At 37.0% G+C, this 14512-nt stretch overlaps 1 protein-coding gene across 1 annotated transcript; it reads left to right on the plus strand.

Annotated features, from left to right (window-relative positions):
- Positions 1-10519: 10519 nt before the first annotated feature.
- Positions 10520-12907, plus strand: K441DRAFT_615060 (HET-domain-containing protein). The gene is made up of 2 exons (XM_067645708.1): positions 10520-11325; positions 11370-12907. The coding sequence occupies exons 1-2, from the start codon at positions 10612-10614 to the stop codon at positions 12801-12803; spliced, it is 2148 nt and encodes a 715-aa protein (XP_067501734.1). The 5' UTR covers positions 10520-10611; the 3' UTR covers positions 12804-12907.
- Positions 12908-14512: the final 1605 nt, after the last annotated feature.

A 14512-nucleotide genomic window follows, 5' to 3' on the forward strand; every position in this document is an offset into this window, starting at 1 on the left:
ATCTCTTTAAAATCTAAACTTTATACTAAATGACAATTATTTAAGGAAGTATTAAAAATAGCTTAAGGTCCTAATAAATAAGCAGTATTATAATAAAAGACTTAAGCAGATTAAGCAGGAAGGTCCTAGGTTAAGAATGTCTCTATTAATTTTATTTACTACTAAAAAGATTAAGGATTTAGACTGATTTTAAGTTATAGCAGCAGCTATAACAACATCCTTTTTATTATTAATATTATTGCAGGATTATCTAAATCTATTATTAATTAATACCTAGGGGTATAACACTATAGCAGACACCTACTTCTATAATAATATTAAATACTTTTATAACTTTAAGCTAAATATATCTATAGCAATAGCTGGAGATTCTAGAGCAGAAATCTATAGATATAGTAATATTAACTTGGCAATTAAGGTGGGCAAATAATGCCTAACTTGGTATTTAATATTGAAAAACATAGCATATGCTCCCTATTTTTATACTAATCTAATATCCGCAACAAAGCTCTACAGAGTTAAAATAATTATTAACTAATCTACAAACTATCTATATTATAAAAATAACAGAAGCCTATTTGGTAACCTTATAGAATATAAAGGTCTTTACCTTATTAATACTATTACCACCTTACCACCTATTTTTACTACCTATACTATATCCACCAAATTCTTTAAGACCTTAGTATATAACAAAGTATAGCATTAATACTTACTACACTATAATATAGAGTTAGTAGATTATCTGCTAATTACAATAGATAGGGTTAAAGTAGTTAAGACAGACAGAGGAAGGACTCTGTACAGTATACTACTATATAAACTATATATTTTAGGGAAGATAATACAGCAGATATCTTATAGGGAATTAGCAAAGGGAACCTACTCTTTTAAATATGTCTACTTTAATATTGTCGGGAATAAGGCAAGCGGTCGTCACGTGTCATCACGTGTCGCCGCGGCACTAGCGTGGTGAGGAACCTTAGGTTCCTTACCTACCCCTAATTCTAAACAATAAGCTTTATAACCAACATTTACTATATCTACTTAAGTAGTATTAGTAAGTTACCCTGTAACACCAACACTAATTAGTGGTTGAATATATAGTTAACCATAGAATAGCAAGGTTTTTAATAGAAGAGACAGTCTCATATAGGGGTGCTATATGCGCTTATATGGAATGGATCCCGGCAATACTATACTACCTTAGACTTACGGAAAACTAGTAACAGAAGTGTCACTAAGTACTAGGAGATACTAAGTTACGTTTATCACGCAGAACAACCACGTTTACAAAGATTTAGTCGAGTACTTTAGGTTAGAAGTGTTACTAAATCTAAAGTCCTAAGTTAACGTCCGAAACGCGTCAAAAATAATACTCTTAACACTCTGCCACGTTCCTAGCGGCCCTGCTATGTTAAAATCACGTTAATAACGCGCTCTCTAGCCCTTATACTCTTCTATTAGCATCTAAGGCAGTACTAGCGCGCCCTTACCTTATAACAATTTTAGCTCTACCAGACTATTAAAGTTCTGCTAGCACGCTATCCCTATATTCTCGACACTCTCTACACGTCAAATAACTATTATTATGGCGTTAACCTATCTAAAGAAGTATAAGAAAGATATTAACCCGGAGATATAGGACAGACCTATAACTAACTTTATAACTACTAAGCAAAAGGAGCTAAATGGATTCTTATTATACCGCATGGTATACTATAAAGACAGCGAATATAATAACACTATGCTATAGTATTATATAAAGGAGGACTTTATTAGATAGACAAAGGAAATATAGGTTCCTATATATAAGGATCTCATATGGGACTTCTGTAACTTCCTTTGGGAGTATAAAGTATTTGTCCCTATAGATAGGGGAGGTATTAGAGATAATATTTAGGAGTATATTATTAAAGTAAAAGAAGAACATAAATGGACTCTATAAGAGATTAAACACCAACTACGCACTATAAAGAAGCTTAACTTATAATAGAATCCAAGCAATACGCCACTAGAGACGTGCTCTAGTTCTATTGCTTTAGAACCCCCTACTTCGCGACTTAATAACCTTTAAACTCTCCTATAGCAAGATCAAGTACCATACTCTATTCTATTAAACTCTACGTCCCCACTATAGCCTATAATGTAATCCCCACCTCCTTAATCTCTAATACAATCTTAACCTAACCCAGCGCCACTTAGAGGCATCTTAAAGTTGCTTACGGATCTTACAAAGCTCTATTTAGATTAGGAAAAGAAGTTTAGCAGGGAGCTGTATAATATCCTTAATTTAAAGCTACATATCTTCTACAACTATTGCTAGAAGGTAGGACTAGAACCTAACTAATATTATAACGCCTATTCCGTCATACTTAAAGGCCGCGCCAGCACCTTCTACTATAATCATTTGGTAGGAAAAGGGTATAATTTTAACCGTATAATATATAAGTTAAGATACTACTTTAAAACAGAAGAAAATAAGTAATAGTATATATTGGAATAGAGAGAGACTACCTTCCTAAGGATTATTACTACAAACCCAGGTGTTTCTCGGCTTAATTATCTTTAAAAGCTCTTCGATCGACTTTAGATAATTTAGCGTAGTTTATTCAAATTATATTAAGAGGACTTTAGCCTACGCGATTAAGTTATTAGTGTATACCAAGGTGTTAAAGAATGCAACCTTACTCTTTTTAATCCTACAAATACTTATAAAGGAGTGTGTGCTTAATTAAGATCCTCTATCAGCACCGCTCTACGTTTTTAAGAAGTATAGCAATTTAACGCCCAACCCTAACCTACTTTAATTAACCCAGACGATTAATATAACCATAACTGGACTAATTAAATATATTATAGTAGGGGATACGGCAAAGGGTACAATTAATACCAACTATAAGGCAATTATGGAGGTCCTTATAGAGGTTTATTTCAAAGTAATCGCTAAAAAAAGTGTTATATTTATAAGAAGCCAAATTGCTAGTTAACTAGGCACCCTCTTAATAGACGAAAAGAGGTATATAACAAGTTTCGCTAGAGTATAAGAAACATCAAAAACTATAAGGTTACTACGGCCTACTTCTAAAGCTTCCTAGTTTAATATAAAGGTATAGAAGATCTTAAGGGTGAAGTTAATAAGGCTAAACAACTCCTTATAGATATAGAAATTAAGGACTACCCTTCCAACCAATACTTTACCAAGTTTAGTAAGGTAGATAGCACACAAACTATCGCTATTCTTAACGACCAATCTACACTTCATTCTATTATAAAGTTAGATGTCTTTAACAAGCCAAGGAAGAGTTCTACGTTCTTATTTAACGATAAATACTCGGCAAACGTCTTCCATAGTATTATACCAGATACTAGAGCCGCAGAAGTATCTATAGTAGGAGAACCTTAAGTATAAGCTCTTCAGCAGCTTAATAGCTCTGTTCAGATTAACTAATTAACAGCAGGCTAATATACAATTCGCTTTAGCAAGGGTACTATAATCTCTCTCAGCACAATCAAGGTCCAAACCCTATTAGGATATATCATTTTCCACATTATTCCCGCAAACACCCCGTTTCTATTCTATATCCAAGATATAGATAAATTAGACGTTAAGCTTAATAACCTTAAGAATATACTTATTTAGGGAGATAATCGGGTGCCCATTATACGTAAGTAGGGTCACCCTTAGTTGCTCCTTTAACAGCCAGAAAGGAGTATTGCTTAGAGCCACTTAACCAAGTTAGAGCTACATTAACTATACCGTCGTTTTAGCCACCCATCTATTTACTAACTGCTTAGGGTTCTTCAGCGAGCAGGTTATAAAGTTAAGGTTAAGATAATTAAGCATCTTATAAAGTACTACTATTACTACTAAATAAACCAGAAGTCCCCTAGCCGATTTAAGTTTACCCTTAAAGATAACTATAACTTTAACTTCTGTATTATTATTAACATTATATATCTTAGCGGCAAGCTAGTACTCTAAGTTATTAACTTCTTAACATCCTTCTAAGCCACACGCTTCCTAAAGGATATATCAGCTAGGAACATATAAAATACTCTCTAATTATACTAAATTAATGTCTACCTAGGACCCCCTAATCAAATTATTTATAACACAAAAAGGAACTTCTTATCTATAGAGTTTCGGCAACAGGTAAAGGCAATAGAAATTAAGGTTAAGGAAGTCCCTATTAAGGCACATAATAGCGTTAAAAAAGTAGAATAATACCATATACCATTACGCCAAGTATATAAGATTATTTCTTCAGAACTAGAGGACGCTAGTAAAGAGCTTATCTTACAGATAGCTATTAAGGCTATTAATAATTCCGCTAGTCCAGATAGGCTCGTACCTATATTACTAGTCTTTAACGCCTACCCTTAAATAACTAACAATTCTCTACTATCTCCCTCTATTATGTAATAAGCTAAGGCTATCTATAAAGCAATAAAGGAGGTATAACGTCTCTACGCCACGCGCTAGGTTAACGACGCACTAGGAATAAGAAATGGCCTAAATACCTTAACTACGCTTAATCTGCCGCTCCAATCTAAGGTACGCGTATAGCGTAAAAAGGGAGAATAGTTAGGCCCACATAAACTTATTATAATTAATAGTTAAACCTATAATCTCTAGATACCCTATAGACCTACTTAATTCCGCTTAACTATTATTAAGCCCTACTATAAGAATAATAGCTCCGAGCCTTTATAGAATGCCCCAGAGGATACCCTAAAGGAGAACCACAATCAACATACTCTAGAAGGCGACAACGATTCTAATATAATTATAGTAGACGTGCCGCAACCATGACGCGGTAGAGGTCGCCCAAAGGGATTATAGAATTGCCAACATCTTATAGATTTCGAAGAGCTATTTATTACCGCTATTAAAAGTAAAGACGAGTTATTAATAGCTTTTATAACAGCTAAAGAGAAGGATGACTTTAAGCTCGCAAAACAGCTCTAAAAAAAAGGCCGTATTATAACTCCAGGAGCTCCTTTTTAAGCATCTAATAAATAGGAGATCAACGGTCTTATTGCGAGAGGAGTCTTTAAATTCAAGAAATATGACCCTACTAAGTTTAATGGAGTTCGCATCTTTAAGTTAAGAATGGTTAATAAGATTAAGGGTAAAGCTACTAACGCCCTATTTAAGAAATCAAGGCTTATTATCTAAGGTTATAACGATAATAGTAAGAAGATAATTCTTATGCAATCTCCTATAATTTAACAAGCTAGTTAGCAAGTTATTATTGCGCTAGCTCCCTCCTTAATAAAGAGTAGAATAGCAGTTTATTTATAAAATATTACTTAAGCCTATACCCAATTAGAGACGCACCTTTAGCGCTTAATATTGGCATATCTTCCAGAGTAAATTCGCCACCAATATCCCAAAGATATAATCATGGTTATCCTCAAGCTATTATACGGAATTACAAAGGCAGGAACCCATTAGTGGGCTATTTATAGCAAGTACCACAAAGAGAAGCTTTTAATAACTACTTCTACGTTTAATCCCTACTTCTTTATTACAACTACGGGAACTCTATTTAGAATTATCGGTATATAAACTAACGATATAATTATCTTAGGAGATAACCAATTCTTAGCCCTTAAAGAGGATAAGCTAGTAAAGGCAAACCTTATAGCAAAGCCAAAGGAAAGACTTAATTTAATAACACCATTGCTCTTTAATAGATGCATCCTCTCCCTAAATAAGGATTCCATTGCTTTACGCCAGAAGGGTTAAGGTAAGAAGATCAACGTTATTAATATTAATTCTCTAAAGCAAGGATACGTGGAGCAACGCGCTTACGGAGCTTATATTACTTCTATCTATTAACCTAAGGCTTCCTTTAATCTCTTTATTGCCGCCTAACACCAGGAACTAACTAAGGATAATATTCTTAACCTAAATAAGCGTCTTTCCTAGTAAATAAACTATCTTAATTAAGGACTACTCTACGTGCCTATTAATCTTCCCACCGCTAAGCTCTTTGTGTTTATTAATAGATCATTCATAAATAATAAAGATTTTAGCTCCTAGCTAGGATATAAGACTATTATCGCGAACAAATCTACCAGAGAGAATAACTTCACAATTTACGGCAATCTTATCTATTAGAGCTTAACTAAAAGTAAGCGTATTACTTAAAGCGTTCTAGCATTAGAGATATATAGAATAGTTAGCGGTGTTAATATAGCAATTACAATTAGAACTACCCTTAAGATAATTATAGATCGACTTAAACTTCCTACTATTCCTACAATTATATGCACTAACTTATATTCCCTCTATAAGTGTTTAGTTAAGCTTAGTACTATAAAGGAGAAGCGCCTTATAATTAATATTATAGCACTTTAGCAGTCCTACAAGCGTTAAAAACTCTTTAAGATCTAATAGATTAATAGCCAAGATAACCCGGTAGATATAATAATAAAGATAAACCTAAACAAGGCACTAGAGACGTTTATTAATACAAATACTCTATATATACGAGTTAAAGGTTAGGTTAAGAGGGAAATTTAGAGAAGTTAAGATCTTATAGAACTTTAACCGCCGGTCAAAGTTATCTAATTAGTTAGATTCTTACTAAGAGCGCCGCGCCTAATTAATTTAGGTAGCGGTGTGGGATTCTGCCGACACTATTTATTAAGCTAGCCAATTAGGATTTTCCATCCCCAGAATAGAAAATCGCCATTGGCTTGGCTAAGAGCGGTAAGCGGAACTAACATCCTCGCATAAACCCGTACAGATACCTACGCTACCCCTTCCCCTTTATTTCTTCTTCTTCTTCTCCTTAGCTTTATATCTTTATATAGTAGCAATCTACAAGTATATATAGATAGCAACTATAAAAGAAGAGTTACTAGTGTCGGGAATAAGGCAAGCGGTCATCACGTGTCGTTACATATCGCCGCGGCACTAGCGTAGTAAGGAACCTTAGGTTCCTTACCCACCCCTAATTCTAAACAATAAGCTTTATAACCAACATTCACTATATCTACTCGAGTAGTATTAGTGAGTTACCCTATAACACCAACAGATATCATTATAGAGAAAAATAAATTCAATGGAGACACATATGTAACTCACTTTTAGTATAATTATATAAAGTACCATTATGCTTTTCCTATTAAGAACTATAAGCAAAAAACACTGCTCCTACTCTTTAAATCAATAATAGCATTTATAAAGAAATTTAATGCTTAAAATATTTATATTTAGCATATAAATAAGGAGTAAAGTATAGGTACTAGGGTAAAAAACTTTATCTAGCTTAACAGAGGTGTTATTAAGCAATTAATACTATATACTCTAGCTCAAAATGGACCTGCAGAGAGGTTAGGGAGAGCCATTTCTAAATAAGTAAGAACTGCTGTCATTAAAGCAAAGTTACCTATAGATTTATAGCCTAAGTTTATGCTTTTTATAGTGTTTTTATTTAATCAAACTCCTATTAAGTCCATTAACTAGAAGACCCTATTTAAGATACTTTATAGATAGAAGCTATAGCTAGCAGGACTTTATATAACTAAATCTTTAACCTATATACTTATTAAACATAGCATTCCTAGAAAGGCAAAGTTTAAGCTATAAGCCTAAATAGGTTATTTTATTAGTATAAAAGCATCAAATATCTATAAAATATAAATACTAACCACCAACTACATTATCTAATTTTATAATATATAAATTAATAAATTAAAGAGATATTAATCTTTTAAAATACTAGAATATCTTATTATTTTACAGGCTTAAAAGGATTGTTTTTAGCAAGTCTAGGACCTACTAAATAATCTTTAAGATAGCAATAAAGACTAAATGGAGAACTTTGATAAAGAACTGGATATAGGACTGCTGTATTTAGCAAATATTGATATTATTTCTGTGTTAAAAAGCATTTAGATTTTAATAGAAGAACTCTATTAGCTACCTACCCTAGAGCTAACTCCAGAATTATCTAAACCATTAGTGTCTTTAGCGTCTTAGCAATTACTATCTACTATAGTATTTACGCCACAGACACTATCTACTACTTAGTTATCTTCTGGAGTTACTAAACTACTATTTGTAGATCCTACACTTTATTCCAAACCTTAGATAACAGCAGGCTCATTGTTAGGGGGTAAGAGATATTCTGGCCGTGAAAAGCGACCTATAGTAAAAAAGAAAGATATGCTAAATTAGGATCTATAATAACAAGCCTTTATGGTTTAAATTAATAATAGTAATAATATTATTAATCTAGATATAACACTATTAGCTTATGCCTTTTATACTACTGCTATAAAGATATACAGACATTAAGATAACTTTCCACCACTACTAAAGTTATGGAAAGAGATGCTTAATTATAAGTATGCTATAGAATTCAAGATAGCTGCTTACACTAAGATAAAGGCCTTAACTGGAAAGTAGACCTAGGACAAGATATAACTAATTAAAAAGGTCTAGTGACTTCCTACTATATAGGTCTTTATATACAAGGAAGATTTAGATAGCTTTATTATAAAATTTAAAGCTTATCTAGTTATCTATAAAGACTTTTAGATAGTCTTATAAGAGGAGGTTAAAGCTATAACAGCAGCCTATTAAACCTTCTATTTACTTTACACTCTTATTGCTGGTTTTAACCTTAATATTATACAGATTAATACTGTAAATGCCTTTATTAACACCTTAGTTAACAATAAAGTCTACCTTATTCCCCCTAAGGGTATAGACCTACTACCTGGATTCTCTCTCTGTCTAAGAAAGGCAATGTATAGACTATAGAAATCTCCTAAATTATAGTTTTTAGAAATGTCTACTGCTCTATAAAGCATAGGTTTAAAAGTGGTACCAGATAAGCCATGTTTCTATATTTACTTTACTAAACCTATCTTTATATTCTTTTACATTGATAACATTTTAATTATAAGACATTTAAGCTGTTATTAGTAAATAAAGGACATCCTAAAGCAGCTATAAGATCAATTTAAAATACACCAAATACCTCAATTTATGTCATTCCTAAATACTTATATTATACAAGATTAACAAAAGGGAAAGCTCTAGCTTTATCTAGATTAGTATCTTAAGAAGCTAGTCTTAATATACTATTTAGAATATTTAAAGCTATTAGCTACACCACTATTAGGCCAGGAATTGACATTGTATAAGAGAGAAGCTATGCTGAATCAGATAAAAGGATATTAACACTATGTAGGTTCTGTAATATACCTAGCATCTACTATATAACCAGACATCACTTTTTCTGTTAATAAACTAGCTGAGTTTTTATAAAATCTATTATTAGCTTATTTTATAGAGATTAATAGATTACTTATCTAATTTTTATAATACTAAATACCTCACTCTTAAATTCTCTACTATTATGCTATATGAGATAAACCAAGTTCTAAAAACTACTTCTGATACCAGTTTTACTAATAATACTCCAATATATTAGAGCTCACAGGGCTTCTTAATAAGCTTATTTAATAGGCCTATAGCATAGCAGGCAACTAGACAAAAGGTAGTTATTAAATCTACTATAGAGGTAGAACTATTGGCTCTCTTGCATATTAGTAGGGAGGTTAAGCATATGGTTTGGATTTTTAAAGCCATTAAATTTGATCTAGAACAAGATGTTATTATTAATTATAATAATTAGTAGTTAGTACAGATCATAACAAAAGAGACCCCTACAGTATTTATAAAACTCTGACATGTAAATATCCATTAATTCTGGCTTTGCCAAGAGGTCCAAAACAGAAGCTTTGTTGTACAGTGGGTACTGACAAGTGAGATGGCTGTAAATGGATTAACTAAAGCTCTCTCAAAGCAAAATCATTAAAAGTTCATTAAAATAGTAGGGCTCTGTGATATTAGATATTTAGTCAATTAACGCTTGGATAACAGCAAAGCTTACCACCAGCTCATTTATCCTGACTGCCTAATCCGGTAATCCAGCTCTGCCGCTCTATGCCAGATCTAAGGGGGTGTGTTGGCCGCTGAGGTAGCTTTACAGCTAGGGTAATATCAATCTGTGACGACGGCTGTCAGACATCAATATCAGCCTAATTTCGTCTTGTTACACCACCCTCCAGGGACCCCTGTAGGGGGTCAGTTCTCTTATGTATATTAGGGCTCTTAGAGCCACCTTGAATAAAACAGATCAATCGTTCAATTCTGTGTCTCTACCTACCAGCCAGCTTATGTCATTCTTCGTGATACCAGCCTGGCTGACAGGATGACGAAACCTGTCGGCACGTCCTCCAGGTAATGAAACACACCTTACATGCCTCGTACCAGTGGAATAAACAGTTGATCGCTTCCGAGAGTTCCGGGCGTGAGGGCTTGCCTATATGAACAGGATAACCTGTACCAAACCCTTGTTAGGCCCATGCATCCGGCTTTGGCACCAATTTGGACTGTGGCTCTGTCACAGTCTCCAAGTGTCATGTGACCGGGCTTAACTTCGGCTCAGCCTCACTGTGAGCTTCTCAGCCACTCTGCTCTTCAGCTCAACACCCTCCTATTCTGCTATCACCCTCCGAAGGACCCAAGCCGACCTTCCCTCTATTTTCCCAGACACGTTTTCCTAGTAAATAAAACTGATGGCAGATGATCGGGATCGCTGCGCGGCAAGTGTGCGTTGCAGTCGTTGTCAGGAGATCAACATTGTCGAACTCCTCCGGGAAGGTGGACACCAAAAAATTGGACACGGTTCCACATTGGATCTCTCCCCAGGCTGCGATGTTTGCTCGATTTTACAGACACTAATGCCAGCACAACCCCTAAAGCCTAGCTCTCCTATCTACCTCATTTCTGTGTCGGCACTCGCGCGCCTTGAGCCTGGGATTGATATCAAGAGACATGAGGGGCCGGGAAGGAAAAATTATGCGAAATATGTTTTCGTTGGGCAGGATATTCGATACCAGGAGAGGGATGTTGCGATGCGCGAAGCTGTTGGGGTTGACAGCAGCTCTGAAGATGGGCTTGCATTGTGTCTCCGAAAAGTTCATCCGTTGAGTGTGGATATTCCGTTGATTAAGCACTGGCTTGGTGTATGTGAAAAGATCCACACGAGCACATGCGGATTGCTACCATTTGAGGAACTATCAACCATTAGACTCATCGATGTGTGGACAAGGCAAATTGTTGCATATCCTAAGGATGATCAGCCATATCTCTGCCTGAGCTACGTTTGGGGAAATTGTACGCAACCTCGTCGGGCATTACATTCCTACCTCGAAGATTTGCCGGCTACTATTGAAGACGCAATTCGATTTGTTCAACTTGTCGGGAAGCAGTATCTTTGGGTTGACTCGGTATGGACTTGAAGACTCACTCTTTCATTTCTAATGCTTATCAGATCTGTATCGACCAAGGTGACAATGACTTCAAGACACAGCAGATTTCGATCATGCACTCGATCTATCGAGCGTCTTGGGCCACTATTGTTGCTCTATCAGGAACATCAGCGAACTCAGGGCTGCCAAGGATTAATCCAAACATTCCTGTGGATCAACAAAAGGCCTTTAACCTCGACAAAACTCGTCTGCTGACGGCAATGCCCACGCTACAGCAACAGTGCAATGAATCTATGTGGGCTACAAGAGCCTGGACATTCCAGGAAGCACTCCTTTCGCCACGGTGCCTGTACTTCACAGAGAGTCAGGTTTATTTTGAGTGCAATGCGACCCAGTCAAGCGAGTCAATTGACGATACGGGTTCGTGGTTCCACAACCTATCTAATACTGAGCGCTTCGAGAAATTCGACTGTCCATGCCATCATCCATTTGGAGAAACGATTGGAAAGGGTGTTTTCCGAGACCCAGTGGTCATGGATTCGGACGATAACGGAATTCGTAAGCGAAGGTTAGGGAGATACGACGACTTCGTCCACCAATACTCTCGACGTTCAATGACATACAGTTCGGACATCCTGATTGCATGCACTGCCATTTTAGGCCAGTTTTCGTCGAGATACTTCAATGAAGGCTTTTTCTGGGGTATCCCCACAGAAGCCTTACCGTTCTCCTTGCTTTGGAATCACGAATCGGATTATGATCCCCGCCAAGGGTTTCCATCTTGGTCTTGGACAGGGTGGCACGGACACATTGAGAAATCCACGTCTCTTGTCGATGAAATGTACCCGAAAGCAAACTATCAGCCGCCCTTTAACGCTTGGAAGAAGACCCAAAATGGCTTTAGCCTCATTTATAAGAGCCGACGTCCAGATGAGTACTGTTATCGAGGAAAGGGGTATGATATGATCCGAGATGCTGCACGCTCGCCTCCACAGGATCCAAAGTTTAACCTGCGTGGATTGGATCAAGTTGAAGTCGGAAAAATGTTGTTCGTTGAGTGCTTTTTTGGTAGTCTCAAAGTCGACACTGCTCCTTTCAGAAGCCACTTTAGAAGGGGAATGCGTATCAGCATCGATGGGGCCCTGTGCGAATTAGAATGTTTCAACGACAAGGCAGAGGAGATCGTCCAATCCCGTTTAGCCACTGGTATAGCATTTATTCTTATCGACCGATTGTGTGTGGAGGCAGAAACGAGCTGGAAGTACGATTTACTTCTCCTCAGCTACGATAAAGGCGAGAAAACATCGTCTTCGCGTTCTGCATTCAATATCTTTCGTCGTGTATTTCCCCCAAAGCCCACACAGATCAGTGTCTTTCGTCGCATGTCCTGTGCAAGGCTGACACCGATCAACTTGCATAGTTGCGATTATGCAGACACTGTTCGTGAAGTGCTTAGCAGCCTTAAGTTAGTCAAGCGGCTACTTATCCTTTCTTAGATATCGTAAATTGCCATTGTAGGAATAATGGAAAATGAAGAAGCATAAAATATAACCGCATTTAATTATGGTCATATAGTTTTTCTTACTCTGGTATCTCATGCATCTTTGTGTCCATGGAACATCGCAAAAGGTGATGTTGAGCACGCAATATTCGTCAACGTTAGAGGTCTGAGTCTGTAAATGCAAGTCAAATGATTACTTTGCAAGGTTTGACATTGAAAGAGATGGTACATGTAGTCGCTCCTTTTCTGACAAGGTGCGAGATTTGGACCTACTTGCTAAATGCCACTAGGTTTTAGACAGCCCCGGAGGAATCTATGTGGATTCCCCTAACCTTCACTTTGGATTTTTTTCCCCCTCTTTTCCATCTTTGCACTTTTAACTCGCTTCTCGTTCACACCAACCCAGATGCATCAGAGGCGCAGTATCTAGAAAAAGTTTCAACCTCTCCGTTTAGGATAAAATCGCATTGTGGTCAAAGCTTAGCATACGGGAAGGTGAGGTATGTAGTCAGCTCAACACGCTTGTCAAAGATGACTATTGGCAGAACATATCTGAATGTCTCGAAATTGAGTTCTACATTATTCGCAAGCAGCATTACCGAACACAGTACTAGACAATTTTCTTTACTTTTCGTGAGATTCGCATTGGGGTCCACTACTTCCAGGGGCAGCTGCATGTCACCGCCACAAGCAGAGCATGAGATAAGCAGTCATCAAAATCTGGCTAAGTCCATGTCCGTATCTTCGACTCCATCATTGAATGACAAGGTTTAATGGAATAATATACTTTGGGAGTGTAGCGCGTATTCGAATTGTTAGCGTGGCAGTGCCTATAGATGGTAAATCGCCACCACTAGCAGGGAGGATGGCCGAACCGCTGCGGCCACAGGGTTGTCGAGGTGGCGTGGGACGCGGCGCCTGGACGTAAGAGAACTTTTGAAAGAGGAGGATATTCATCTCGGACATTCTTTTAATCGAATCCTAGTTGTTTGTTTATCTAGTTCCCGCTATAAGGCGGCTCCTGCGGCCCACCGAACGAAGCCCCGGAGCCCCAATAGCTACTTCAACTCCTAAACGCGTATCGGCAGCACCACCTCTGGCCACGCCAGCAGCTCCACTAAGAGGACGTATAAGGAAACCGAGCGCGAAGGTGCTAGAGGCCTAGCAGTCACTAAAAACACAAATAATCGCGCCACGATTAACGCAGAATGGATTACCCCCATTCCCTACTATAAGCGTCTCCGTCTCACCTAAACGCAAGGGAAGAAGTACTAACCTAGAGGAAATCGCAAGGCTTATCACGAATCTAAAAGAAATTATAACATAGTAGAGTAGCGTCATCACGAACCAGAACAGCATTATTGAAGGCGTCTAAAACGACCTTATAGAGATCTACGTAGAATAGCAGAGCCTTAAGAGCCAATACGCCGAACTTTAGGAGGAGATCCGTTCTCTCTAAACGCAGTTTAATAATTTTTCAGCATCGCCTCCATCAACACAATCATGGGCGTTAGTTGCGGCTAGCGGAGGCGTAACGGGATTAGGGACAACTCTCTCGCGAATAATAAGCACCGGGAACCCTTATAAGGAGCCTAACAGTTAGCTAGTAATTAATATTAGCCGAGCGGAAGAGGGAGTAATAGAGAAGGTGGTGAATACGGAGGTAGCAAAACAAACTATTATATAGGGCATGAGTAATATTAA

The sequence above is a fragment of the Cenococcum geophilum genome, assembly GCF_001692895.1.
Source record: "Cenococcum geophilum 1.58 unplaced genomic scaffold K441scaffold_33, whole genome shotgun sequence".
Lineage (NCBI taxonomy): Eukaryota > Fungi > Ascomycota > Dothideomycetes > Gloniales > Gloniaceae > Cenococcum > Cenococcum geophilum.